The 25672-nt window shown below is 42.5% G+C and overlaps 1 protein-coding gene across 4 annotated transcripts in view; it reads left to right on the forward strand.

Annotated features, from left to right (window-relative positions):
• The window catches only part of LOC128413497 (potassium voltage-gated channel subfamily KQT member 1-like), a 334949-nt gene extending 310609 nt beyond the window's left edge, over positions 1-24340 (forward strand). For all 4 annotated transcript variants that reach the window (XM_053387514.1, XM_053387517.1, XM_053387515.1 and 1 more), the window contains one exon: positions 22115-24340. In XM_053387514.1, the coding sequence (XP_053243489.1) occupies positions 22115-22273 (159 nt within the window). In that variant the 3' untranslated portion in view covers positions 22274-24340. The remainder of the gene's footprint in view (positions 1-22114) is intronic.
• Positions 24341-25672: the final 1332 nt, after the last annotated feature.

Genomic DNA, 25672 nt, shown 5'->3' on the forward strand with positions numbered 1-25672 from the left:
ACTTTCATAAATTACATCGCTCTTTCCATCATTAATCTCAGGATCTGTCGTTCTTAAGTCCCACTGAGGAGTCACTCACAATATAAAAACATATCTTTTCCTCCTCCCAGACTCAAGTCCTCCGACAGAGCTGGCCATCATGGCGACGGTATTTTTAACTGCGTCATTCCAAAGCTCTTAAACTTTCCACGCTCTTCTTAAAACATGCTTTGGTTAGAAAATTCATCTCCACACAGTCGTAAATCCACAGCTTAAGTCCTTAAAACGGCATTTCTGACTTGTAAGGGGGGGTGGGAATTCTTATTTAATCACATAGAGGAAAGAAAGGAAAGTTTTTCCCCCTCCCCCATCCAGTCCCTTTGCCATACCGAGTCTTGGCATATCTTCTCATGATTGATTCTTGTTCCTCCGACTCTTCTTGTTTATCAGAGAACTCTTCAGTTAGCAGTCTTTACTCCCCCTCCTTCCTTGAAATATGTGCATTCGCTTCTTCCTAATTAATCCTTTTGAAGTTCTTGCAGCTAGCGGCGCGGATCAGAGACAGCGTCCAGGAGCACCGAAATCCACAGAAGGGCATTCTGCCTAGTGCCTCCATCCCCACAAATTTGGGGGTGGTATAGGGCACAGCAGGCAAAGGCAGCTCCCCCCCACAATCCTGGGGGGGTAGGGAGGCTATTTACTCCCATCACAGCCTCCTAACTACCTCCTGTGGGTCGGAGAGATGTTATTGTCAGCCATCTTCCGATGCGCCCCTAGTGGCCCCTCCGCATCCTCTCCAACATTTTGGTGAGGTTCCTGGATGTATTAGCGCTAGTTTCTATGGTGTTAGGTATCATCTGTAAGTGACAGAAAAGGGGTTTTCTGGGAGGAAGAAATGGGAAGAAGGGCTGGTATTCATCTTGGGAAAGGCTGGCTACAGGCAGATTACACTGCTGCCTCTGGGTGTGACCATGCTGTAAGATCTGGACTCCCTCCATGCAGACTGAAGCTATAAATAGGTGAATAAACCATATTTCTTAAAGCATGACAGTCTCCGCTGTGCCTCTCTATTCTCCAAAGGGACACAGACCTTGTGTGTGTGCCTGGGACCCCATGGGCTCTAACCACCACTCGACATAGAGAGCGGCAGGCATTGGGCTTTTGTAATACTATAATATAAGTCTGTCCTACATCTGGTAATATATATATATATATATATATATATATATATATATATATATATATATTTGTTTGAAATTTTGCAACAACTTTGCCCCCTCCCCTCAAAAAGCTTTTGTGTCTGGATTTTCACTTTTTGAAATATGACAACCCTACTATAACAGAAGAGCCAGTTTCCATTGTTCTGTCTCTTTGTCAGTATCTAGCATAGTCACCATAGCGCATCAATGAGAAAATCTGTCAGGAGGCTGGCTTTGGAAGAGAAGAGGAAAAAGAATTGCTTTCCTAGTTTTGGAGGAAAAGGCATAGCTTGGGAGAGCTGCCTGGGTATGTCCCGCCTTCCCCCTCATTCATGCTAGGGAGAAGGAAGAAATGCCACTATAGGAGATTTGGAAGGGGAGGGGTGGGCAAGGGGTACAAGACTGCAAGGACCCTTCCCTTCACCCTGGGGCAATCACCTCATTTTAGATGGTGGGCTACTGTGATGTTAACACTACTGTCTCAGCTCTGAAATGGGAGGGTGGAACAGAGACAAAAAAACCTGTATTGCATTTTCTGAGGTGAGTGGCAAAACCTATATTTATGACTGCAGGAAAGAAAGTTGCTGGGCAGTCAAACCTGTTTCATCAATATTTGTCAGTTTGCAAGATGCGTCATTAATGTCAGTTGGGAGCCAAGAGTTGACAGCAAGAACTTGTCATAATGAGGCAAGCAAATAGTTTAATCATGGCAAATATTTGTTTAAGCCTGAAAGCTGAGGTGTTTGTCACAAATTTGTCCCTGAAGAAACACCTAGGCCTGTGTCAGGAAGACTGCTATTTGCTTAGTGTTACTGTGATTTAGGATTACCAAATTAAAGCTGGTAACTGTTAAATGTATCTCTCGGATTCATAGGTGAAGAATATGAGTGTGATCTTCCCAAATAGAGCCAAAGGATCATAGCAGCTGGGGCTAGTTTTGCAAAGAGGCACATGGATTTAGTAGTTGCAAGTTGCCCTTGCATGGGCGCACCAAGAATAACTGCAGCAGCAGCAGCAGGGCTCAAAGTACAGGAAGGATCGCTGCAGGACGTGAGTTACAACAGGATGGAAAAGGCACCACTTCTGGTGAATGGTTGTCAAGAGGAACAAAACAAGCTTCAAGCTCCAAGCATCATGGCTATGAGTCTGCAGTGTAGATGAAGTCTTCTGGGAACCAATCAGAGTTTCCTTTCTGGAGCTGTCCCGACATGGGGACAAAGAGGAGTCATGCAGGAAGAGTTGCAGCCGAGGAATGCTGGGGATGGCAGGATAGGTGTACAACAGTAATAATTTTGGGGATCCTGTCTTACAGCTGCTTTAGGTTGTCCAGTTCCACATTTGGTAGGATGTTCTCAGGGCAGCCTTTTAGAGGATGTAGCTGCACCTTCTGTATGGTATGTGGCTTCTACCAAAAGGGAAGATGAACGCCTGCTCCTTTTCTCTCCCCTGGCAACATTTTGCAGTGTGCTGTTTTGCATTGCTTGAGGCTTCCTTCTACTTCCCTGTGTGATTCTGGCCCACCAATGCTGCATTCTCTCGGGAAGAGGCCCATGACCTCACATCCGCTTCCTTCAACAGCAGTGCATTCTTCATTCTTGTCTGTGAAGCAGGTCACCATGTGTAAGAGCTACACATGATTGGAGCACCCGGTGTCCCATTTGCACACAGCAGGAGTTTGGCTGTTGGAGTTGCTTCATAAACAGCCATGTTTAATGTATGGTTATCAAAGGAAGCAACTGTGATGCTGGGCTCCCATCATCTTACATGCAAGTAGCACATGTGTAGGGCTATAAAGGTAAAGGTAAAGGTAAAGGGACCCCTGACCATTAGGTCCAGTCGTGGCCAACTCTGGCTTTATTGGCCGAGGGAGTACAGCTTCCGGGTCATGTGGCCAGCATGACTAAGCTGCTTCTGGCAAACCAGAGCAGCGCACGGAAACACAGTTTATCTTCCTGCGGGAGCGGTACCTATCTATCTACTTGCACTTTGATGTGCTTTCGAACTGCTAGGTTGGCAGGAGCAGGGACCGAGCAACGGGAGCTCACCCCATCGCGGGGATTCCAACCGCCGACCTTCTGATCGGCAAGTCCTAGGCTCAGTGGTTTAACCCACAGCGCCACCCGTGTAGGGCTATAGTGAATGTCATTACACCCTAACACTATTTAGCTAGTCAGATTCAGCTGTGTGCTGGCATAAGTGAAGGCAAACAAAACTAATTTAAAGAGAACATACTGTTTCCTGCACTAAATAATCAGGAAGCTAATGGCAAATGAAACCTATTTAGTGCTATATCTGCTGAGCAGGTAAACAATTTCATTTATTTTTCAATGATCACAAAGTGGGAGTATCTTGTTGTTGATGAAAAAACAATACCCCTCCTCCGCCTTCCAGCACATTATCTGAACAGTCTAAGCCATTTGCATGTTGTTCAAAGGCTGAAGAGAAGGTTGCCTTAAATCCAAAGGGTGAAGGGGGTCAGTGCGGGAGGGAGGAAGCAGAGAAGGGGGGAAGCAGAAAGAGTGAAATGCAGAGGGATGTTGTTATTCATAGCCAGGATTAACCCTCTCTCCTCCAGTTCCTGGCAGTGATAAATGGCTGGGCTGACAGATCCTGTCAGGTCCTGCACACAGTGCCCCCCCCCCCGTGCTACTCAATTAAACTTTCCTCAGCTCTTCTCTCCCCCCCCCCCCCCACTCTTCAGCAAACCCCTCAGTGGCAGCATTTGGGTCTGCAGGGGGTAATCGGAGATTCTGGGCAGTGCTCCATTTTAAAGCAATTGTTGGGGGAAGGGAAGTGAAAAGGATAAATGCTTTCCGTTGCTTTGATACCTTTCCAGTCTTTGCAGTGTACAGATTCACACACGCTAGTTCAGTTTCAAATAGCCATTTCTGTTGTTTATCCTTCTCACTTTGGGGGAAGGTGAAGAGGAAACTTCATAGAAACTGAGGCCTTTTCTGAGAGGCTTATCCAACATATGATAGCTTACAGTTGTATACATTTGACAAGAAGATATAGGGGAGAACAGAAAGGGGAGGTGTGGAACCAATGGCAATATCTATAAGGCACAACCTGGAAACAAAGCCAGAAAGAATGAGGCTCTATTGAAAATTCCCTCTTTGCCATAGATAAGAAGCAAACGTATTGTTACATCTGTTTGCTCTGAGGTCCATATCACACCTAAGAGGCCACACTGAGGGCTATTTGTCTCCCAGTTGCCCAGCTTTGATGAGAGGAGGATGGAGGAAGTAGTAGCTGAAGGAATGAGACTTCAGCCGCCTCCCTCCTTTAGACCTTTCCTGCTCAGCATGGGAAGGTCAGATAGAAGGGACAGAGCGGGCTTGCACAGTCGCATAATCTCTCCACTGATACAGATCCCAAATGCTTGAAGGATTCAATGTCAATGGCTTCAATTTACAAGAAAGGAGCTTCTGACTCAACGTCAGGAGGAAGAACTTTCTGGTGGTAAGAGCTTTTGACAGTGGAACAGTCTCCTTTGGGAGGTTGTCAGCTCTCCTTCATTGGAGCTTTTAAAGCACAGGCTGGATGGCCATCTGTCATGGATGCTTTAGCTGAGATTTCTGCATTGCAGGAGGTTGGACTGGATGACCCTCGGGGTCCATTCCAGTTGTACAATGCTCTAGTTCTCTGAAGGGCAGCTAGAGTGTTGATTCAAGCTACCCTTCACAGAAGAAGCTTGCAAACATCCAGGCCTTTCCTCCCGTGGCAACATGAAGTTTTATATGAACAGCTTTGCCACTTGATTTTACTGTACATATAGACTAAAGTCATACAGAGCAATCCTATTCAAGTCTGCTCAAAACCAGGAAGCCACATTGAGTTCAGGGGGACTTATTCCCAGGTAAGCAGATCCCCTTCCACTCATTCACGACAGCAATCATTTCCCTTTATTGTTCCCATATGTAATGTGTAATAACCTTTATTTGACCGAAGAGCAGGATAAACAGAAGTTCCTATTACTGTATTGGCCTGAATATAAGCCACACTTTTTTTTCCAAATTCCGACTGTGAAAAGTTAAAGTGCAGCTTAAATTCACAACCTTGCAAAAATTGGTTTTTACAATATCTCTGCTGAAACAGACATACAGTAAAATGGAACAAAAAAAGTTTTATTGCCAATTTGCGAGCTTGAGACTGTTCACTTGCCATTAATGGGTGTGAGTGCCTGCAAAATTGTAGCAAACTGAACAGCGATTTGTGATTCTAGCAATTCTGTGGTAATTTTTGCGGGCTTGCAAGATCAAAGGCTTAAATGGGCTCGGAGTTACAATTCTACCAATAGCAGTGATTTTCAGCCTGTAACCTAATTTTAAGGGAGCAGCTTATATTCGGGTATGGTCTTTTTTTCTCCACCCCACCCTTGAATTTTAAAGGTGCGGCTTATTTGCAGGTGCGACTTATATTCGGGCCAATACAGTATATAAAAGAGCAAGACCCTTAGTAGCATTTATGGATGGTCACATTTATATCATGCTTTTTCTGATGAAACTTAGCTTATTTTATCCTCAAAACAACCCTGTGGGTACACGAGTTTAGAGCAGGCAGGGGTTGCCAGGCAGGCAGGGGTTGGCCTGCCATGGAGAAGGGTGAGCCAGCCACCTCCGGTGGCAGGTGGCAACTCTCAGTTATTTCAATTGCCATTGGTTTTGTTTACAACTTGTCTGTAAAACATGATCTTGCGCAATATCTATATACTTAGTCCTGTAAAATGTAAGAGTTTAGAATTCAGAAGCAGATGCCTCCTGTGTTGTTTCTTGTGTATGCACAAAATAGCCCAAGCATACACTAGTTTCTTAAATGCATAAGCATTTGGGGAAGCAGATTGGCTGAATTGTTGACCACAAGAATCAACACAGGGCTGGCATTTCAGGTTGCAAAAGTTGGCCCATGGACAGTCAACTTGGATGGCCATGCAAGATGAGTTTCAACCAGTGCTATTTTTTTCTAAAAAAAAGTTTAGGGATACTCTCATTTTCCTACTCATATTGAAATACTGCCCTTAATGGGGTCAAACTTAGATTCACAAAATGTTTAGGGGTATGTGTACCCCTGCGTTCCCCCAGAAAAAAAGCACTGGTTTAAAGCGATTGGCACAGAGCAGTGGGCAGCTTGAGCCAGGCTGCTGCTTTGTTTAGTGTCTGGAGCGCTCGTTTTCATAATTAAGCCAGCTTTCCCCTTCCCCTCCCCTCCCCCTTGTTTTGTTTTTTCAAACGAGGCTGAGGAAATGAGGGACTCAAAGGGATTCCTCTCCCCTGTGTGTACACTGCTGTAGCAACTTTTACATTGCTTTTGTGTGATCCCTTGGATGTTGACTGGTTTAAAAAGAAACTTCTGTGTGTCAATACATTGGATACTAGGGATGTGATTTCTGTTTTTTATAGGAAAGTAGGAAGCAATGAGAAGTAGTTTATATATTTTCTACCAACTATGAAAACAAGATTGCTGTGCAGTCAAAGAACTGGAGCCAGAATGAAGGATCATGGATTCATTCTATGTAGAAGTTGTTATGTCAGGCAATAGTCTTGAGCTTTCTTCTTTTCCTCATTTTTTCCATCTTAAATTCTTAATATTTTAATCGAGTGGTGAAGGGTCTCCTCATTGAAGGTTCTGGGATACAAAAGCTAGAACACTTGAAGGTCCACTGTAACCAGTTTGATGTCCTGGATTAATTGTATGAACCTTACTTGCATGGACGGTTGTGTATATTTTATGGGAATGCATTTCATATCTTTCTTGCTTGATCATTGGGAATTATAGGCTTCACCATGTGAGAGATGGCACATCTCTTGCCTGAGGGCAGGAAAATTAAAAACTCTTTTTTTATTATTATTAAATATTTATTGGTATTTTCAACAAACATATAACTATCAAAAACGAAAAATAAACAAAATAAAAACCACACAAAAATACATAAAGTTCAAGACTTAACAGAAAAAAAGAAAAAACACATAAAGTTTCAGATACTTATTTTCCTTAACCTTATTTCTCAGACCTCCTCACACCTCCCCTTCTTGTATTCTAATTTAAGTTGTCAATTCAGCAAGTCCTTAACTTATTTCTTCACCTTAGCTTGAACATTTGTTCTAACATACTATTATTTTACTTTACTTCTTTTTTCCATTTCCTCAATTTATTTTTAACAGCCTTATTTTCATTTAATTTAAAAAAACCAATTTTACCTTATCAAAATTACACATCAATACTTATACCTCATTAATTATTCTTAAACCTTTTTCCTAAAGTCGGCCAAAATTTCCCTTCCACGATTTTCCCAATTTCCATACAACTAACAAAATATAAAAAAAAACAAGGCAGATTATACTTATGTACCCTTTGGATTCCCAACCTCCACCCACCCTTTTCCCGGTTCCAGTCCCCAACCAATGTCCATCAGTCTTTATGTTATTTAGCCTGGAGATTTCACGTCCGAGGCCCTTATATCTCTCTCAGTTCCTTTCTGCCGGTCTCTTTGATAGTCCTTGATGTTAAACCCCAAGTCTCGGAGAGGCTCCGGCCCAACAGAATCCATGTTGCTTCCAGCCAGTCCTCCGTACTTAAAAGCAAAGCCTATGGGGTACTCCAACTCTTGTTTCAAATTTCTTTCAAATCCACATGTCCCCAAAGCTCCAACCTTCACCTTCAACAAATTTGTAATCCTCAGGTCTTCAGATCTCCTCCGAAAGGGATCTCTCCATTTTTCAGACTCCCATTCAGACCAGGCTTTCCGCATCCAATTTTTATTGTCCTTTTTTATCATCATGTCAGGCCTCATATTGCGACTCTCCTTTAACTCCTGCAAACTTCCAGCTCCTCCTTCATTTTCTTCAAAAACAACATATTGCTCCATCGTAACTACACTTTCAGTTTCATTTATTTGTTCAGTTGAATGGGCTTCCTGTTTCAAGTCCTTATCAGACTCAAGACTGTTGTTTACTGTCGAGTGTAGTACTGAAACCTCTGTAGACAAAGCATTGTATTCATCTTGTAACTTTCCCAGGAGAACAAATGCTCTGTCCAATTCTGCTTGAATTTTACATGCTCCAGCCATTTTTGTAATGTAGTGTCCCTATTACCCCTCTAGGGGGATTTTAGTTCCTTAATATTCCTTTCAGCTCAAAACCAAAAGTCCAGTTATTTTGTATCAGCCCTCCTTATTTTCAACAAGTTATACCGAATAAACCAGCAAAAACAGCAGAAACAATGTTCTCTTTTTCCAGCTGACAACTAGCTGACTGACAGCTAACTTGACAGCTGTCAAACTCTTCAATACAGCAGGCTTTCTCATAGGACGTTCCCGGGTCTAGGGGGGGGGTGAAATTTCAGCTCCCAAAATTCTTTTATCCTCCAGTAAATCTTCTTATAATGTCAAAACCGTGAAGTCAAGATCTTTTATTAAAAAGCAAGAAACAAATTCTCTCGACCTTAGCTGCCCGGTCCTTTGCTTTAAATTGTTTACAAAGAGGGGGGGTGGACTTCCTTTTTAACCCCTTCCCGCTCGTTCCAGATCCAAAATTAAAAAAAATTTTTTTTTAAGGTTCCAATCTCCGTATTACTCACGGGTTGATGTTTTAAAGTCCAATCGATCCAAAGAAGAAGTTGGCGCTCTCTGTCAATGGCTTGCGGCTTCGCTCCGTAGACGAGGGAGTACTCTCAGCACCACGCCTCACCCTGCCTCCGTTCCGAAGCCTTTAAAAAGGCTCCGTCGCGGATTGGGGGGGCGCAAATGGTGCCCGCCGAGTCTCTGTGTTCACAGGCATCCGCGCCTGTGATTTTAAGGGTCCCCGCTTCGCCGCAGCGGCCAGACCCAGACGCTACGGAGCCGATTCCCTCCGGAGCTCGGAGGGAATCCGCCATTAAACAATGGCGCCAACCCGGAAGTGGAAAATTAAAAACTCAAAGCTTCATGGAACCTGTAACTTGTTGGGAGATTGGCACAAGGCAGGTAGGCCTTTTTCAGCAGGGGGCCGGTCCACTGTCCCTCAGACCTTGTGGTGGGCCGGACTATATTTTGGGAGAAAAAATGAACGAATTCCTGTGCCCCACAAATAACCCAGAAATGCATTTTAAATAAAAGCATACACTCTTACTCATGTAAAAACACACTGATTCCCGGACCGTCTGCAGGCCAGATTTAGAAGGCGATTGGGCCAGATCCAGCCTCTGGGCCTTAGTTTGCCTACCCATGGCCTAATCTATAGCTAAAGTTAGCTAATCTGGAGCTGGACGCTCAGTGTTACAGTGGTACCTCGGGTTAAGTACTTAATCCGTTCTGGAGGTCTGTTCTTAACCTGAAACTGTTCTTAACCTGAAGCACCACTTTAGCTAATGGGGCCTCCTGCTGCTGCTGCGCCGCCGCCACACAATTTCTGTTCTCATCCTGAAGCAAAGTTCTTAACCTGAAGCACTATTTCTGGGTTAGCGGAGTGTGTACCCTGACGCGTATGTAACCTGAAGCGTATGTAACTCGAGGTACCACTGTATATGGAAAGGCTTTTCATGCTTGGGAGAGAGGCAAACCCAGAAGAGAGGGCTGCTACTGAAGAGTAGGACTCTCCTGAGAGTCTGGTCAGGACAGGGCTGTTTAAGTTCAGCGAAAGTGGGTGGTCTTTAAAGCTATTTTGCTCAGTTGGAGATTATACTGGCTTTCTGTAACTTTTACATACAATATGCTTTTCTTAAAATTCTACATTTTTGCTCGGCAAACTTTTTATTTCTTAAATCTGTGTGGTCTCTGCTTATTTTAAACACCCATGTGCTCAGAAGCCACAAAACCACACTACTCAGAGAGGTTTCAAGAGACCCAAGGAAGGTTATTGCATACTCTCCTACCTTTCTCTGATGGAAATAGGGATGTCCTATTCAATGATGATACCCCGCCCATCTGACTGGGTTGACCCAGCCACTCTGTGAGGCTTCCAACGTATATAAGAACACAATTAAACAGTAAAAAACTTCCCTATGCAGAGCTGCCTTCAGATGTCTTTTAAATGTTGTAGAGTTACTTATCTCCTTTGCTCAGGGGTCACATAACTCCATACCCTCAAACATTTCTCCAATGAAAATAGGGACATCCTAAGGAAAAGTGGGGGGACGCGGGTGGCGCTGTGGGTTAAACCACAGAGCCTAGGACTTGCTGATCAGAAGGTCGGCGGTTTGAATCCCCGCGACCGGATGAGCTCCCGTTGCTCGGTCCCTGCTCCTGCCAACCTAGCAGTTCGAAAGCACGTCAAAGTGCAAGTAGATAAATAGGTACCGCTCTGGCGGGAAGGTGAACGGCATTTCTGTGTGCTGCTCTGGTTCACCAGAAGCGGCTTAGTCATGCTGGCCACATGACCCAGAAGCTGTACGCCGGCTCCCTCGGCCAATAAAGCGAGATGAGCACCGCAACCCCAGAGTCGGTCACAACTGGACCTAATAGTCAGGGGTCCCTTTACCTTTAAGGGAAAGTGGGATAATCCAGGATCATATCAGAAACTAGGATGGCTTCTGTAAATCCAGGACTGTCCCTGGAAAATAGGGGCACTTGGAGGGTCTATTATTTAGACTGATTTGCAGAAATAATTTCCCCATCAACTGGTTGCAGCAAGTTCTAAAGTGGAGAAAGGAGGGTGCAGACAGATGGGCACACAATGCAGTTGCCAGGTTTCCCTTCCCAGGCACACAGTATGCTCCTGGGGACAAGGACCTCCCTTTTTTTGCTTATGGTTATATAATTATGAACATTATTACCGTTATTTATAGAGAGTCTGACACATTAAGGCAGAACATTTCTCCCTTCACTCTTTTTTCTAATAGCAGTATTATGTTATTTGCAGAATATCTTCTTTAAAATCCCAACAAAGATTCATTTTTTAAAAAAAGAATGTTATGCATGACTAGAGATAATCTATCAATGGACAATTATTTGTGAAGCCTTTGTAACCAAAAAAGAAGTTGAAGATTTGAAAGCAAATCATCTTAGTGCAACAGACAGCAAATCCTGTCTTCAGAACTAGTGACTTAACAACTTGAAAGGGGGAAAAACATGATGTTACTAAATCATTCTGATGCTGTTTGACATCATTTATGAATTCAGTTTTGCTGAAATAATTGGACTGAGCTATTAATGAACTGGGGCAATCCATCCACATGTCCATCTAGAGGAGATGAATGAGTTGCAGATTCATAAACAGTGAGGATCTATAATAGAAAAAGGGGATTCCTAGGACATACCACTTTAGCTTCTATCTATGCCATATAAGGTTTCCAGCACAATTGATTTTCCCTATGTCTGTCTTGTATGCCTACAAATAGCTCTGAATTTTATTTTGGATTATGGAAATGCATTTAAATAACAAACAATCAGTAACCACTGGAATTTTATAGTGCTAAAGCTGCACAACTTCCTTTTGCTTAGAAGGAATTGAAAGGGCAAATGAATAACTGATTAAATAGGTCTGATCATTTCATGCAACCCAAAGTTGTATCACTGCATTTTGTTACACTATCCTTGTATTTTGAATTGTTAATGATTAATTCAGCAGTGCACATGATGGAAAATCTGTTCCTTGGCACACTGGCCAAGATATCCTAATGGATATATGTATGTAAATTGATAAAGATCTTCTGTGGAAAGCAAACTGAAATATCAAGAGTATTATACTAACCACGTCAAACTGATATGTAACACTGAAAAACTAAATAGTTTCTATTATTCTTGGTAGTAGTAATATTATCCTAAACCACTGATTGCAAGTCCTCTCTATTGGTTAACTCTCCTGCCCACTCAGTCATTTTTCCAAAACAAGTGTTCTGTGAAGAAAAGGGAATGACTGTTGTTAGTTTTCAGTATAGGCATGACCTTAGTGCAGTGGTTTTTGAAATGCTCAACCTTGAAGAAACTATTTCTACATCAGCTAGTCAGCCACAGAATTCTTCACCTACCATGAGCAGTGGCAGACCTGGGGGTCTCAACTTTCAGCGGTGCCCTGTGCAACACCAAAATTCAGCACCCCCCGCCTCTCACACTCCATTCTAAATCATAGTTACAGCTCTGTGCCCAGGGCAACGGAACCAGTCACACTGCACTAAATCCCCCTCTGCCATGAGCCCCTTGCATATTGCCCTAGTCCATTCTCTAGGGCACACATTCACTTTGCGTAAGCCCCTTGGGCCTCACTGTTGCCCACAGTGACCTGAGAGTTCACATCAGAACACATCTGCACTGTCCCGTGCCTGCATATTGCAGGAAAGATTGGAAGTGATGGAAAGCTTGTCCTCTATTACACCTATTTAGTTAATTATTTAATTGATGTAAAGATGGTATCGGACTCCTAGTAAATTGGCAAAAATCTATAAATCAGAATCGGTCCTGCTGGAAATGCAAAGGGAAAGAAGGTACTTCAATATATGGTGGTCATGCAAAATAGCAAGAGCTTTCTGGGAATGATTTATAATGAGTTGGGGGGGAAATGATAACTTTTGTGAAAAAAACAGAAGCTTTTCTTTTAGGTATAATTGGTGGAGAAGTACCTAGTGAACAGAAGAAAACTTTTTATGTATGCTACCACAGCTGCCTGAATGATTTATGCCCAAAAATGGAAGGAAAAAACAAGAGCCAGTGTGGTGTAGTGGTTAAGAGCGGTAGATTCGTAATCTGGGGAACCGGGTTCGCATCTCCGCTCCTCCACATGCAGCTACTGGGTGACCTTGGGCCAGTCACACTTCTCTGAAGTCTCTCAGCCTCACTCACCTCACAAGGTGTCTGTTGTGGGGGAGGAAGGGAAAGGGGAATGTTAGCCGCTTTGAGACTCCTGAAGGGGAGTGATAAAGCAGGATATCAAATCCAAACTCTTCTTCTTCTGACAAACGAAGATTGGCAATTAAAACTAATGGAGTACACAGAAAACAAGATTAAATACTTTTTAAAACAGAGTGGGGAAAATTTAATACTTATTTGAAGGTACATTGTAAACAAAGTAAAACATTAGCAGGACTGATACGTGCAGTAAGTTAACTAGAGGGAACATAAGGGAAAATTAGTAAATAGACTTTAATTGGATATGCAATAATAAAAAGACATAAAATAAATAACCATGGAAAGAAGGGGAGGAAAGTCAAAGGGAAAGCACATTGGATTTGTAAAGATTATGTTTTTGTTTAAAATATTTGTAAAATGTGAAAATGAAAAATAAAATTATATAAAAATTATTTAATTGAAGGAACTACTCAGACTAATAAGGGCGCAGCAAGAGCACTGTGTGCTAGGAGCCGAATCCTATAATTTATATATATATATATATATTTGAACTAGCATATGCAAATTTCAGTCTCTTTTTGGTAATGTTTCCTCTTTTTACCATCCTGTTCATAGTGATTGATCTACAAGGGCTAGTAGAGAATTTTTTTAAATGAAAGTTCAGAGTCTGGGCCCCCACTGGTCTTGGAGCAGCATATCAGTTCCTCCTCTAGCCGCTGCCCCCCCCCCATGGCAGACCTGAAAGAGTTGCATCTACATGTGAAAGAGCTGGTGCTGTGTGTTTCATGAGAGTGTGAGAGAGATGCCACATGTGTGTGTTTGCTTGCATGTGTGAGATTGCCCCATACGCGCATTAATTCTCCACACACACAAAAACCATCTGAAAAAGTCTGAGCTGTTGTTTAAGTAAAGATAAAATCAGCAAACGAAGTATTTAATTATAAAGGAAGGCTTTGTGGGAAAGATGCAGATGCAGCCGCAAAATGAGTTGTTATGCCAATCTCTAAAAGCACCTGTGCCCCCAAGGTCCTGTAGGTACTAAGCAAACAGTAGTGTTTTGTAACAACTGCAATTTTTAAACGTCATGTAATTTTTTTTGATGACTGAAACACTTCACACCTCAGTATAATTTTCATCTCAGGTCCCTTCACAAACTTTTCAAGTTTTAATTAAATCTGCCACATCTTATTGTAAGAAAGCATTTTCTACTCCCACTTTACTGAGCCAAGAAGACAAGCTGGCCATCACTTAAGAGTCAAACAGGATGTGGCTGCTGGTGTTCAATGCCTACTCTAGCACAGTGTTTTCCAAACCAATAGCTGACACTATTTTTTTCTGAAATGAAAAGAAAGGAAAAAATGCTGTTTCTTTCTGCCTCTGACCTTTCCTGCTTTCCAGAAGGCATTCTAGATTCTTGAGCACCTCTCACTGATAAGGAAGGTAGCGCCATGCTCTTGAATGACCTCTTTAAGCGGAAGTGCTTCCCAGATCCCAGGCAGCCCTACCAATGGCAAAGAAGGAAGATCATTGATGAGCTCTTTGTAGGGTTGCCTCTTCAAATATTTTTCCCTGTCTTCCTTCCTTCTCTCAAAAAATGTCCAAGTTCGGGAGATTGTTTCCCAGTATGGACGGGGAGAGAAATTATCTGAGGTAGGTAAACAAAAAAAATAATTTCTAGCTTACGGACTGCAGTTAATTGATTAGTTAGATTAATCAATTGAAAACCTTTTGATTGATTAAAAGAGCCCACAATTAATTGAACGTCAGGTTTTTTAAAAAATAATAAGTTTAATACCGCTATAAAAACTTTAGTTTTTAGAAGAGGCATTCCCCGTTCTTACACAGAAAGGAATGCCTCTTGCAGGAAGGTGTCTTCTGTGACACACACATCTGGCCATGCAAAACTGAAGAAAGGCCCCTGAAATTGCAGGAGAACTTGGAAAAGCAAACATATTTATTAAGCACCCCATTTTCCAGTGGTCACTTTGGCCTGTCCAAGAGAAGTGAGGGGAATGAGATATCCCTCCTTTCCTCCGCCCACTTGCTGTTTGGGTGCTGCTACAGAAGCCTAATAAACAGGGCAAGAAGAAAGATGGGAGGAGTTTGGGGGTGGATGACACCCTTCTGAATCTGGATTGCCTCAGAGATCAACCAAGCTATTTTCCAACTAATCTGACACAAGCTCAGAGGATTTTGCCCGTCTTCTGCCTCCATGGATATATAACAAATTTAAGACAATACAGACAACCAATTTACCAAGGCTCTTGTTTTATGTGTGTGTAAAGATATGTGGGTCCCATTAGTTATTTTGTCAACTAAAGCATATAGGATTGATAAACTAAGGCTTATTTATTCAGGTAACAACCGTACTTTTATTGAAATGTTGGACATGCTACAAACCCCTGACTCTGGGAATCCTTCTATAATTGAGCACAACCAATGCATTTGTAATTCCAAAACCTACAAGTGCATGCATTAATTTATCATGAAAAATTATCATTTAGACCCAGGCAGAGTTCTGTCTCTTCTCTCTTTCCTCCTCCATTTACCCCCTAATAATAAATAGTAAAATATGAGGAGGAGGAAACAGGATTTTTGTTAATTTAAACAGGAAATGTTGATGGAAACCAAAACAAATGAAACTGTTGTCAAAGTAAAGTATGTTCTAGGTCACAAAGGTTCTAACACCTAACCTAAGAATGGGTGGGTATGTTTGGAATAAAGGAAGGGAGGACAGGGAAATGATGGAGTTTCATAGATAAGTTTGGTGGAATGAAAATAAACAAAAATGAATGGGAAATCAAAACAAGATAATCACATGGATTGCTGGTTTGTTCCCTCCCTATATGGAAATGAATTATGTGTTTTTAGAGTTCAATATAATTTTAAAAGAACTCTCTGTTGAAATTTCCCTTCATTTTAATCACTGTTGGTTCCAATAACGTTGCCAATTATGTTGTTATGTTAACTATGTGTCATAGCTGAACCAGTGTAAAATGCCACATTCTAAATCTAAGGCCAGGTTTGAACAGTTAGACCAAGGCACCTTACTCTCAAGAATCACCATGACAATTTGTCAGGGGACAGCCTGTTTTCTGCTGTTTCAGCACCACAAATACAAATGACAAGAGGAACATTATTGCAGCTCCAACTTCAGAAAGGTCAGTGTGGTTCCACTTGGATCTATAAAACATCTTCACCCTGGCCTAGCTCCCTGGCTTAAATCTTGACCTGGCCAATTCCTATTTCTTCTCCAGATCACCAACCCTAACAACCAGCTTCTTAGGTACTGTGGCAGGTAATATTTCTTTATTTCATGACAACAAAAACTTTATAGATGGCCTACAATGTAGACATCACCAGCTTAACTGACAGCTCAACCTATTTCTCTCTTTTTCTTTAAATAGCTAAAGTACGGGGTACCATGTGCATACCCTGCAACATTCGTCAGATGAAAATGGGGACATTTCTCACTCCCCCTCAAATGACCCTCCGTTACCCTCCATTGTTCGTCATCCCGCCCCCCGAGCATTTCCACCACCACTACACAAATGGTACACAGCACACATGCCTGAGAAAACCCCAGTTTTATTTTATTTTTTGGTAGATTTACAAAGGGGGGGGACACCAATTAATAAATTTTAGAGGGGCAATAATAAATAAAGGGGCAAGATTAGATGTGGACACACAAAGCATTCAATAAAAAAAATTAAAAAATCTATACTTCTTTGTACTCTCCTCTGCCTTCAGTTCTCTCCCTTTCCTCCTGCCCTCTGCTTGCCCACCAGAGCTGGCATGTCATGCAGGGCTGGTGGTGGCAGCTCCTCCTCCTCCCCCATTCTCCAGCAGCTGCCACGAGCTGCCCAACGGATGAGGCCAGCAGCTGCCCTGGAGGGACAATGAGATGCTCCCTCCTGGCTGCCAGGGTCCCTGCTGCCCAGGGCAAGCGCCAGCTCCTCTCCTCCTCCTCCCAGAGCTCAGTGGCAGCAGCACTGGTGGGAGAAATGGGGACATTCCAGGATCAAATCAGAAGCTGGGATTGCTTTTGTAATTCCTGGATTGTCCCAGGAAAATAGGGACTTTTACATATTGTGTTTTGAGTCTGGTCTACAGTTTAAACTGTTTTGTTTTGCTTTGGGAGACACCCAGAGAATTCCTGTTTTGGGAAGTCCTATAAATGCAGTTAATAAATTAACCTTAGTTACCCAGGATTAAGCGCCACAGAATTCAATAGGACTTATTTCCAAGTAGACATGGTTAGACTTGCAGCCTACGGTAGCCATGAAACTAAAAAAACCTGGCTTGTTCATCTTGTTATGTCTTCCCATGACCAGGAACTCTGTGTTGAACCCGTTAAAGTAAGGGAGCCTCATTTCCCTTCATTCATGTAAGGTTCTGTTAGACGACTACGTGTATCCACGGTTACACTTGGTGCTCGTCCTACTGATACTAATTCTGCTACATCTTTGTTGTCATCTGTGGGCCTGAGAGCACCTGGCCCCTTCCCAAGCCTCCTTTTTGCTGCTGAGGCAATTTTGGTTTTGTTGCTGGTGATTTTGTAATTTCTTCTAAATTTCTGGAACCTATCTCCTCCAACTAAAACATTTCACTTCTACCTGCTAGGAACCTAAGGTGGCATTCATGTTTAGGAAGAAAACCATAACAACTTGTCCCCATCCATGTGAACTTACTGACCTCCGTGGTCATGAGCTGCCCCCCAGATCCAGAGCCTACCGGTTGCCACTGCCCAGCTAAAAATTTTGATTCAGTTCTCATATGGACTGTGCCAAGCTTGTGAAACCCTTAGTTCCGTTCCTAACCTGTTGTTTAAATAGATTTTTTTTAAACTGTTTCCCTTCAGGGAAAAATAACGTGCAATTAAATTGTTAGAACACTGAAACATACAATTCAAAGAGAACCCAACTTCACACTTTGAAGGGAATCTCAGGAAAAGTTTTCTGAACCATTTTGGGAGGGCTATGAGCTATTTTCAGTCTGTCTGATCCCATTTCTCCACATTTAGGGCTCTTCATGTTGTGCGATTTGAACAAGTGGCTGTGTTTTAATTTTGGGACTGTGCGATCCATGGGCGTAGCCAAGGAGGGGCAGGGAGGCAGTTGCCCCCCCCCCATCAATATGAATCAATACAAATCTGAAGTTCTGCCCCCCCCAAAGCTTGCCCTCCTCCCCAACAAAAATCCTGGCTACACCCATAGTGCGATCATTTTGTAAATATTGTGTTGAGTCAGTCAGGACTGGTGGAAGCTGAACAAGCTTTTCAAGAAGATGTGTGGCTTTTTCTATTTTTTTAAAGAGAGGAGCAATCCTTTAAATTCTTATTCCAGACTTGCAGTTAGCTTACTATTCAGCAAAATATGTAATTATCTCTGTCTCCATTCTTCTTTGCATTGTTTCAGTTTTCAATCCTATCCCAGGAGGACTTATGTTAAATCTTATCCGACATTGGTCCTTGAATCAAGGGGATGGAGCAGCTCCCCTGTGAGGAAAAGGGAGCAAGCAGTGTTTTGGACTTTTTAGTTTAAGGAAAAGGCAAGTAAGAGATGACATAATAGAAGTTTGTAAAATGATGCAAGGCATGGAGAGTGGGTGGAGGGAAGTTTTCCTCCCTTTCTCATAACACTAGAACTCATGGACATGCAATGAGGCCGGAGGCTGGAAGATTCAGGACAGAGAAAAGAAAATGCATCGTTAAAACTATGGAACTCACTTCCACAGGAGGCCACCAGCCTAGATGGCTTAAAAGAGGATTAGAGGAATTCATAGGGGAGGAGGAGAGGGCTATTGAAAGCTCCTAGCCAGCAATGGAGGCAGCAGTGCTTCTGAATACCAGTTGCTGGAACCTGAAGGAGGGAAGACTTCCTCTTGTGCTCAGGTCTTGGTTTCAGGTTTCCCACCGGCATCTGTTGGCTACTGTGAGAACCTGGGCTGGAGGGACCCCTGGCCCAATCCAGCAGGTTTTCTGATGCTCTGATGCTCTTTTCTCTGCAAAACAAGAAAAATGCCACCCTGCCTGCTCTCTGAAGGGATCAGCTATGAGGGATGTAGTGAGGTAGCCCTACCTAGAATGCATAATAAATTGCTATTAAAGGCACATCAATCCTAACTAATTATTTGGATACATTTCTGGAGAAGATGGCATGCTCAGGTGTCTTCTCCCTCATGGGCTAATTTTTATATGCAGGAAACAAGTGTATATTGAGCTGCCACTGTTTTTCTGAGCAAGCTGTTGTTAGATAAGCTCTGCTACAGTAAGAAAGGATTCAGCCCAGCATTCGAAGCTTGTTTATGGCTTTACTTGACAATCTGTGCTTGCATGGGCTGTCACTTGGTCAAAGTTAGGCTGACACTGAATATGTTTTTGAAATGTCAACCCTTGGCCTTTGTCCCCCCTGTTTTATGTTCTCCAACCCTACACAGCTGTGTAAGCATCATGCAATGTAGACCCCATGGCCATCTCAGGGGTGGGTTACTTTGAGGCCAATGCCTTGACCCCTGCCAGGTGTTGCTGAGGCCTCCAGGTCCTTGTATTGATGTCACTGCCGGGGGCAGGAAAACAAAGTGGGAACTGTGATAGGAGCAGAGAACTATTGAGCTACTCAACAGAATTGCATAAAGCTGGAAGGGTGTAAAGAGGTAACGTGTAGCAGAACAGACTTGGGAGGTCTTAGGCAAATCTCTCTCTTTCCTTATGTCACCAGCTGAGAACCTGCAGAATGGAATGCTGATATTGATACTGATCTTGTATTGAGTTAATGTATGTAAAGCACTTGAGCATGTGTATCACTTCCTCCAATATTGAACACAAATGTTGAGAGCTGATAGGATCAGACCCAAAACAGTCACTGGGAAACAACAGGGGAGGTGCCAGCCTCCAGGGAAACCCCAAGATTTACAAAATCTTTTTTAAAGAAAGTGCTAATGTCCCCAAAACCAATTTGGTGAGAAATGATCATGCTCAACAATCATGGAATGCTGCATGTCAGTTGGAAATGAAGAACAGAAAATTGTGTGAGAGAGGGGAGACAGGGAGGTATCTAGATGTACAGCAGGGCTTTCCCTTTATTGGGAGAAAAGATGCAACAGCAAATGGCCCATTTCAGATGTTTCCTTGTGATAACCTGAGAGTTGCTTCTCAGGTATAGGGTTGTTGTGCTAGTCTGCAGCTTTTGCATATGAGCCATGTGTGGCCCAAGTGAAGGCATTTTTTACACATTAGCACACCCAGCCACATGGGAGCTGCAATATGCCATGGTGCTCTTCTGCATGGCTGTGGCACGTATGTGAGTACCCCAACCCCACTGGCAACATGAGTCTTTTCTATTCAAACATCACTGTTGTCTGTTGGTGCCAAATGTTCTCCATATGTTTTTGCTTCAAAAGTAGTGATTTGGGGTGACTAATTTTTTTTTAAAAAAAAACTTTTTTAAAAAAATGTTTTAACTGTTTTAGCTGAGTTGATTGACATCCTACACCCTTTCAAAACGTGTTGGGGGTTTATTTAGGTTGTGGTTGTTTTTATTTTGATTATTTTGTGGTTTTATATTCTGATTTTATCCTGTGAACCACCCTGAGACCTGCAGGTATAGGATGGTATATCAATTCAATAAATAATAATAAACACCGCACACACCACGGAAAAAACTATTCACACTCCCATGGTTTTTCACAGCTGTTTATAGTCATTGTCTCCCCTCTCTTTGCGGTGACCATTTCTCCTCTGCATAATTCTTCACTGAGTGATCTCAATGCATCAGCGATGCTGATATGATGACATTACAGGGTCATAGAACAAATCAGTGTATGTCCCTGCTACCATAACTTTTAATTTTATTTCATTCTATAAGCAAATTTGGTTCAACAGAGGGAGGGCTATATTTCTTAGTCTGCTCACATGGCAATCTTAGAGAATCAGAATAAATTTTAAGAATCTAACTTTTAAGAATAATAATGATTGTCAAAAGGGGGAGGGGGCTTTCAATTTCAACTAATTTTTTTTTACAAAACTGGTTGAGCACTAATTCACACATATTGCATCCATGTGAGGTAACACCAAGAGGAAGCAGCTGCAGTGAAGCTCTCCCCGTGAGTTTTTGTGATGGGGGCCCATCTGTGCAGACACGTCACACACATGGTGGGCCTACCAATTAAGAGTCTTGGTGTGATATCAGCTACATGGAGTGGCTACATAACCAGTAATTATTTTTATGTGTGTGACCTCAGCAGATTAAAATTTGCTGTAATACTCATTTGACTGGGTGAATGTAAGAAATTTAAAGGGACGCAAGTGGCATTGGTGGTCTAAACCACAGAGCCTAGGGCTTGCCGATCAGAAAGTCGACGATTTGAATCCCTGTGATGGGGTGAGCTCCTGTTGTTCGGAACCTGCTCCTGCCAACCTAGCAGTTCGAAAGCACGTCAAAATGCAAGTAGATAAATAGGTACCACTCTGGCAGGAAGGTAAACAGTGTTTCTGTGCGCTGCTCTGGTTCGCCAGAAGCGCCTTAGTCATGCTAGCCACATGACCCGGAAGTTGTTTGCGGGAAAATGCCGGCTCCCTCTGCCAGTAAAGTGAGATGAGCACCACAACCCCAGAGTCGTCCGCGACTGGACTTAACGGTCAAGGGTCCCTTTACCTTTACCTATGTAAGAAATTACCTACCAAGTGTTCTTTTGAAACTATTTGTGTGCTGTCAACCATTGTTTAGCTTGTTAATCATCTGATTTTAAAAATTGATTTATTACATTTAAATAAATACATATCACACCAAAGCCTTATTGTAGAAGTCTTTTGCAATGCCAAATGAAGTATAATTTGATGCTATTCATTGTTAAAAGGGTTTTTAATTTCGCTATAGCAGTAACAAAGCAAAATACCCTCAAGAATCAAGATGTATGCTCATGATTTGCAATCCCACCTATTAAAATGTCTCATCTCTGAGTTCTTACTTGTGCTGCCCAAGAAAGTACATTTTGCTGGTTACAACTAAGGTAATATGCACACTACAACATAACCTAATGCAAAGTACAGCTTTTGAGTACCCTAACCAATCTACAATTCCAAGGATTTGGGGATAAAAACGGCATTACAGCTGCACTGTAGTATAATCATAGCCCACAACTGCATATGTGGTAAACTATATACTTTCTGGTTTCACAACAGGTCACACAGATTGACCAAAAGCTGAATGACATCCTGAATGCTCTTGAGGCTCAATTTATCAAGCAGCAATCAGCAGACTGGACATCATCTTCAGCTACCCCTAGAGCTAGGCGGTTGCGGTCTTCATCAGGCTCACCTCCGCTGAGCCGTAAGATGTGAAAACAACTCAACAGTATTGCACCATCTTTCTCTTTCTTTCATAAATAGCTGTAGTTGGTGTTGAGATCCAAGTTTGCAACTGATTAAATGGATCCATGAACAGAAAGAGTAAGACACAAGGCACCTTCCCACATGCCCTTCTTTTAAACCTAGCACCTTCCTCATCCTGTCTTCCTTCATTTCATCAAATGGAACCAACAGGATGTGGTGACGCTCAGAAGGAACAGAGGTAAGAAACTTGTTTGAGAGAGAGGCTTCACCAAGAAATAAGATTAGTCAACTCTGTATGTTAGGATGAGTTCATTCCTACAAAAAGAGATGTCAAGGCTTGTCTGGAAACCATCTTCTGATCTGGACATTCTTCCTCTTGTTATCCAGCTGAGGACATTAGCACTCACTGATGAGGGAAATGCACTCTGTACTTGCTCAGAGGCAGTTTCATCTGCTCATGTGTATTCCAGAGTTGATCCACAACATTGAAAACATGCCATAGGCAAGCCCTGGCTCAAACAAAGCCCTGGATTGACAAGCCTTGTTTTCTAGTAGTGAGCTAACTCTGCTACAGTTTTCAAGCAAAGGATCCTAATCTAGTGAATGGTTAAGACATTACCTCAACACAAGACACCAGATTTTTCAGAATATATGTATAAAATGTGTTGAACCATACACATGCGTAATATGGCATTACCCAAGGACAGTAGTAGTGTGAATTCCGCTTTAATTTCCCCACTACCTTTCATAGTTTTGAGTTTTCCAGTTGGTTTTCAGTGAGATGAATATACTCCTTTGTGGAAAAATCCTGTTTTCCACAAGGTGGAGGAGTAGAAAACACCTTAAATTTATATTTTCAACCTTTTGATTAGCAAGTTATTGACAGCCATACTCTGTGTCACCGAGGGAAAATGTGTAACACATCAAGGGAACTAAAGGAAGAACCTATGCTATTATTAGGAAATAGTGTTTGCAATGAGACAGAAACATGTTGAAATGAAGAGCAATGGTGCTTTGGATACAAATATTTTAATACCTGTAAGCTGCACGAATTCCCATTTATAAAGTTAATTTTCATTCATAAGTGAGACTAAGGGTATGGAAAACCTGACATTTTCTTTCTGCCGATGTTTCTGCCTTCCTACCATCTGGTGTCACATGATTTTTGTAAAGTGGATCCAAATTATTATTCTGTTTCACATGCATATTATTTACAACTGTGCATCTCATTCCACATTCAAAAGACAATGTTGAATTATTATTTTTGCATATTGCATTCACACTAGTATCCAGACTTGTGCTTCATGTTTTTCATTCAAAGGACAGGTCATGGTTTCACGTTGTCTATACAATTGACCCTCATGTTGCAGCCTATTGCCCATCATGTTCCTCCATTTTTAAAAAATCAGCAGTGAAATTCAAACCTGAGTAGATCCAAATTGTAGTTGTGTTGACCATTCAAATATTCAAGCAGCAGTACAGATCTGAATCACTGTAATGTATTGCAAGTGCATTATTTATACATCATAAATCAACACAGGTCTACACCCTTGTTGTTGCACATTCCATGGGAAGTTGGCTTGATTGTCACAGGCACATTGAAGCCATTGCTTTTCAGCAACAATATTTGCAAACTTAAATTGTGGATATGGAGATTTATTTATTTATTGCTTTGGGGGGAGGAGGGTCCATAGCTCAGAGATAGATTCCTTTTGGTCATTTGCCCAGGTGGGCAAAGCTGAGTCTGATCCACTCCACCCAACTCACCCACCCATGTCTCAGTGATACAGGCCAGGTCAACTCCCTCATCCACAGTTAAGTTAGAGGAGCGAGGTCTTAGTATGAACCAACCAGCTATTTAAATGAAGCACTACTAAATCATCTCTGGAAGTATTGCTCTATATTGCAATAAACATTTTAATTTTTTTGAATGGACATGATGCAGATGGACACTAGCTGTTATGCAAATAAATGAGTTTTGTACATATAAAACATTGTTGCACTTTTAATGTAACTTTGATTGTTTATTGAATACTAAAGTATCGTCTTTTTGGAATGTCCATGATCTGTACATTGCCTATGGGAAATAATGTAAATAGCATGCCTCAACTGGAAAGTGTCCGTGTTTATTAAAGCCTCTTTAGACATTCCTTTTGGCATACAGTTTCTCTTGGAATTCTCCAGCTAGTTAGCATGATTGCAACATTAAAAGATGGCTTGCACATGTAAATGTCTCCTCACAGATGTGACTCCATCTTAGACAGAACAATCACATTGGCTCAAGTACAATGCTTTCCCATGGACTCAGTTCACACATACAGTTGCTGTTTGTCAAGGGTGGAATAAGCCAGTGTAACAAAGCAATGTGACATGCATGCACCTCTGTGAAAAACCCTGTAGTGGGGTGAGGAACTTCAGGCCTAGAGGCCAAATGTGGCCTCCCTGGCCTCTCCACCTGGACTTCATAATGCTCCCCAAGCTGCACCCCACACTCCTCGAGCCATACTCTTCACGGACCCTCAAGGGTGCTGACTTGGGCCAACGTTGGAGCATGCTGTGCTGTAGTGATGCCGCGATGTGACATGATGACATCACATATGTCATGTCTTCATGACAGAATGGCTCCGGCACTGTGGTGGTGGCTGGACCAGGGCCTCCTCAGCCCCACCTGCCCCCACCGCCTTACCTCTGGCACTCAGTTCCTGGTCCAGTTGTTGCCATGAGGGGGCCACACTGAGGCAGCCACTGAGGTACGGGGCAGAGGCCAGGCACCCATGGGCACCCACAGTAAAAGGTTTGTGGGTGCCCAGGCACCCAGAGCTCCCTGGAGTTGGCGCCCGTGCTGACCCTGCTTGGCACCCTCCTTGAGTGCTCTTGCCTGGGTCAACTGTGTCCCTGGACTGCAATAGCACTGCTTGCTTATCTGGATGGAGAATGTGTGTGTAAAAGTGTAAAAAAAATCCTCTGGCATCAGAATGACTGGAACACAGCTGATTGCAACAGTAAGAGTCACCTCTTGCTGTACCCATTTTTGCCTCTGGACCTACCTGTAATGGTAAATGTGACTATAACATTAAGGGCAAGCGGGAGGAAGGGCTGGAAGCCTGAATGAGATAGTACTTGAAGGAGAGAAGACCTGTTGTACATAGTTCTTTAATCAACTTCTCTGTTTATCAACTTTAAATTAATCAACTTAATTTAATTTAAATTTATCAACTTAAATTAATCAACAATTAATCAACTTTAATCTGTTTCTTGATCAACTTCTCTGGCCTACTCATCATTAAACACAGAACATTACATTATTCACTGCTGGCAGAAACTCCCCGCTTACTAGAACATGTGGCTTTTGTACTAAAAAGATTACCCACCCCAATCTGGAGAAATCCAAGTTACCCATGGTATCGC

Source organism: Podarcis raffonei, chromosome 5 (genome assembly GCF_027172205.1).
Source record: "Podarcis raffonei isolate rPodRaf1 chromosome 5, rPodRaf1.pri, whole genome shotgun sequence".
NCBI lineage: Eukaryota > Metazoa > Chordata > Lepidosauria > Squamata > Lacertidae > Podarcis > Podarcis raffonei.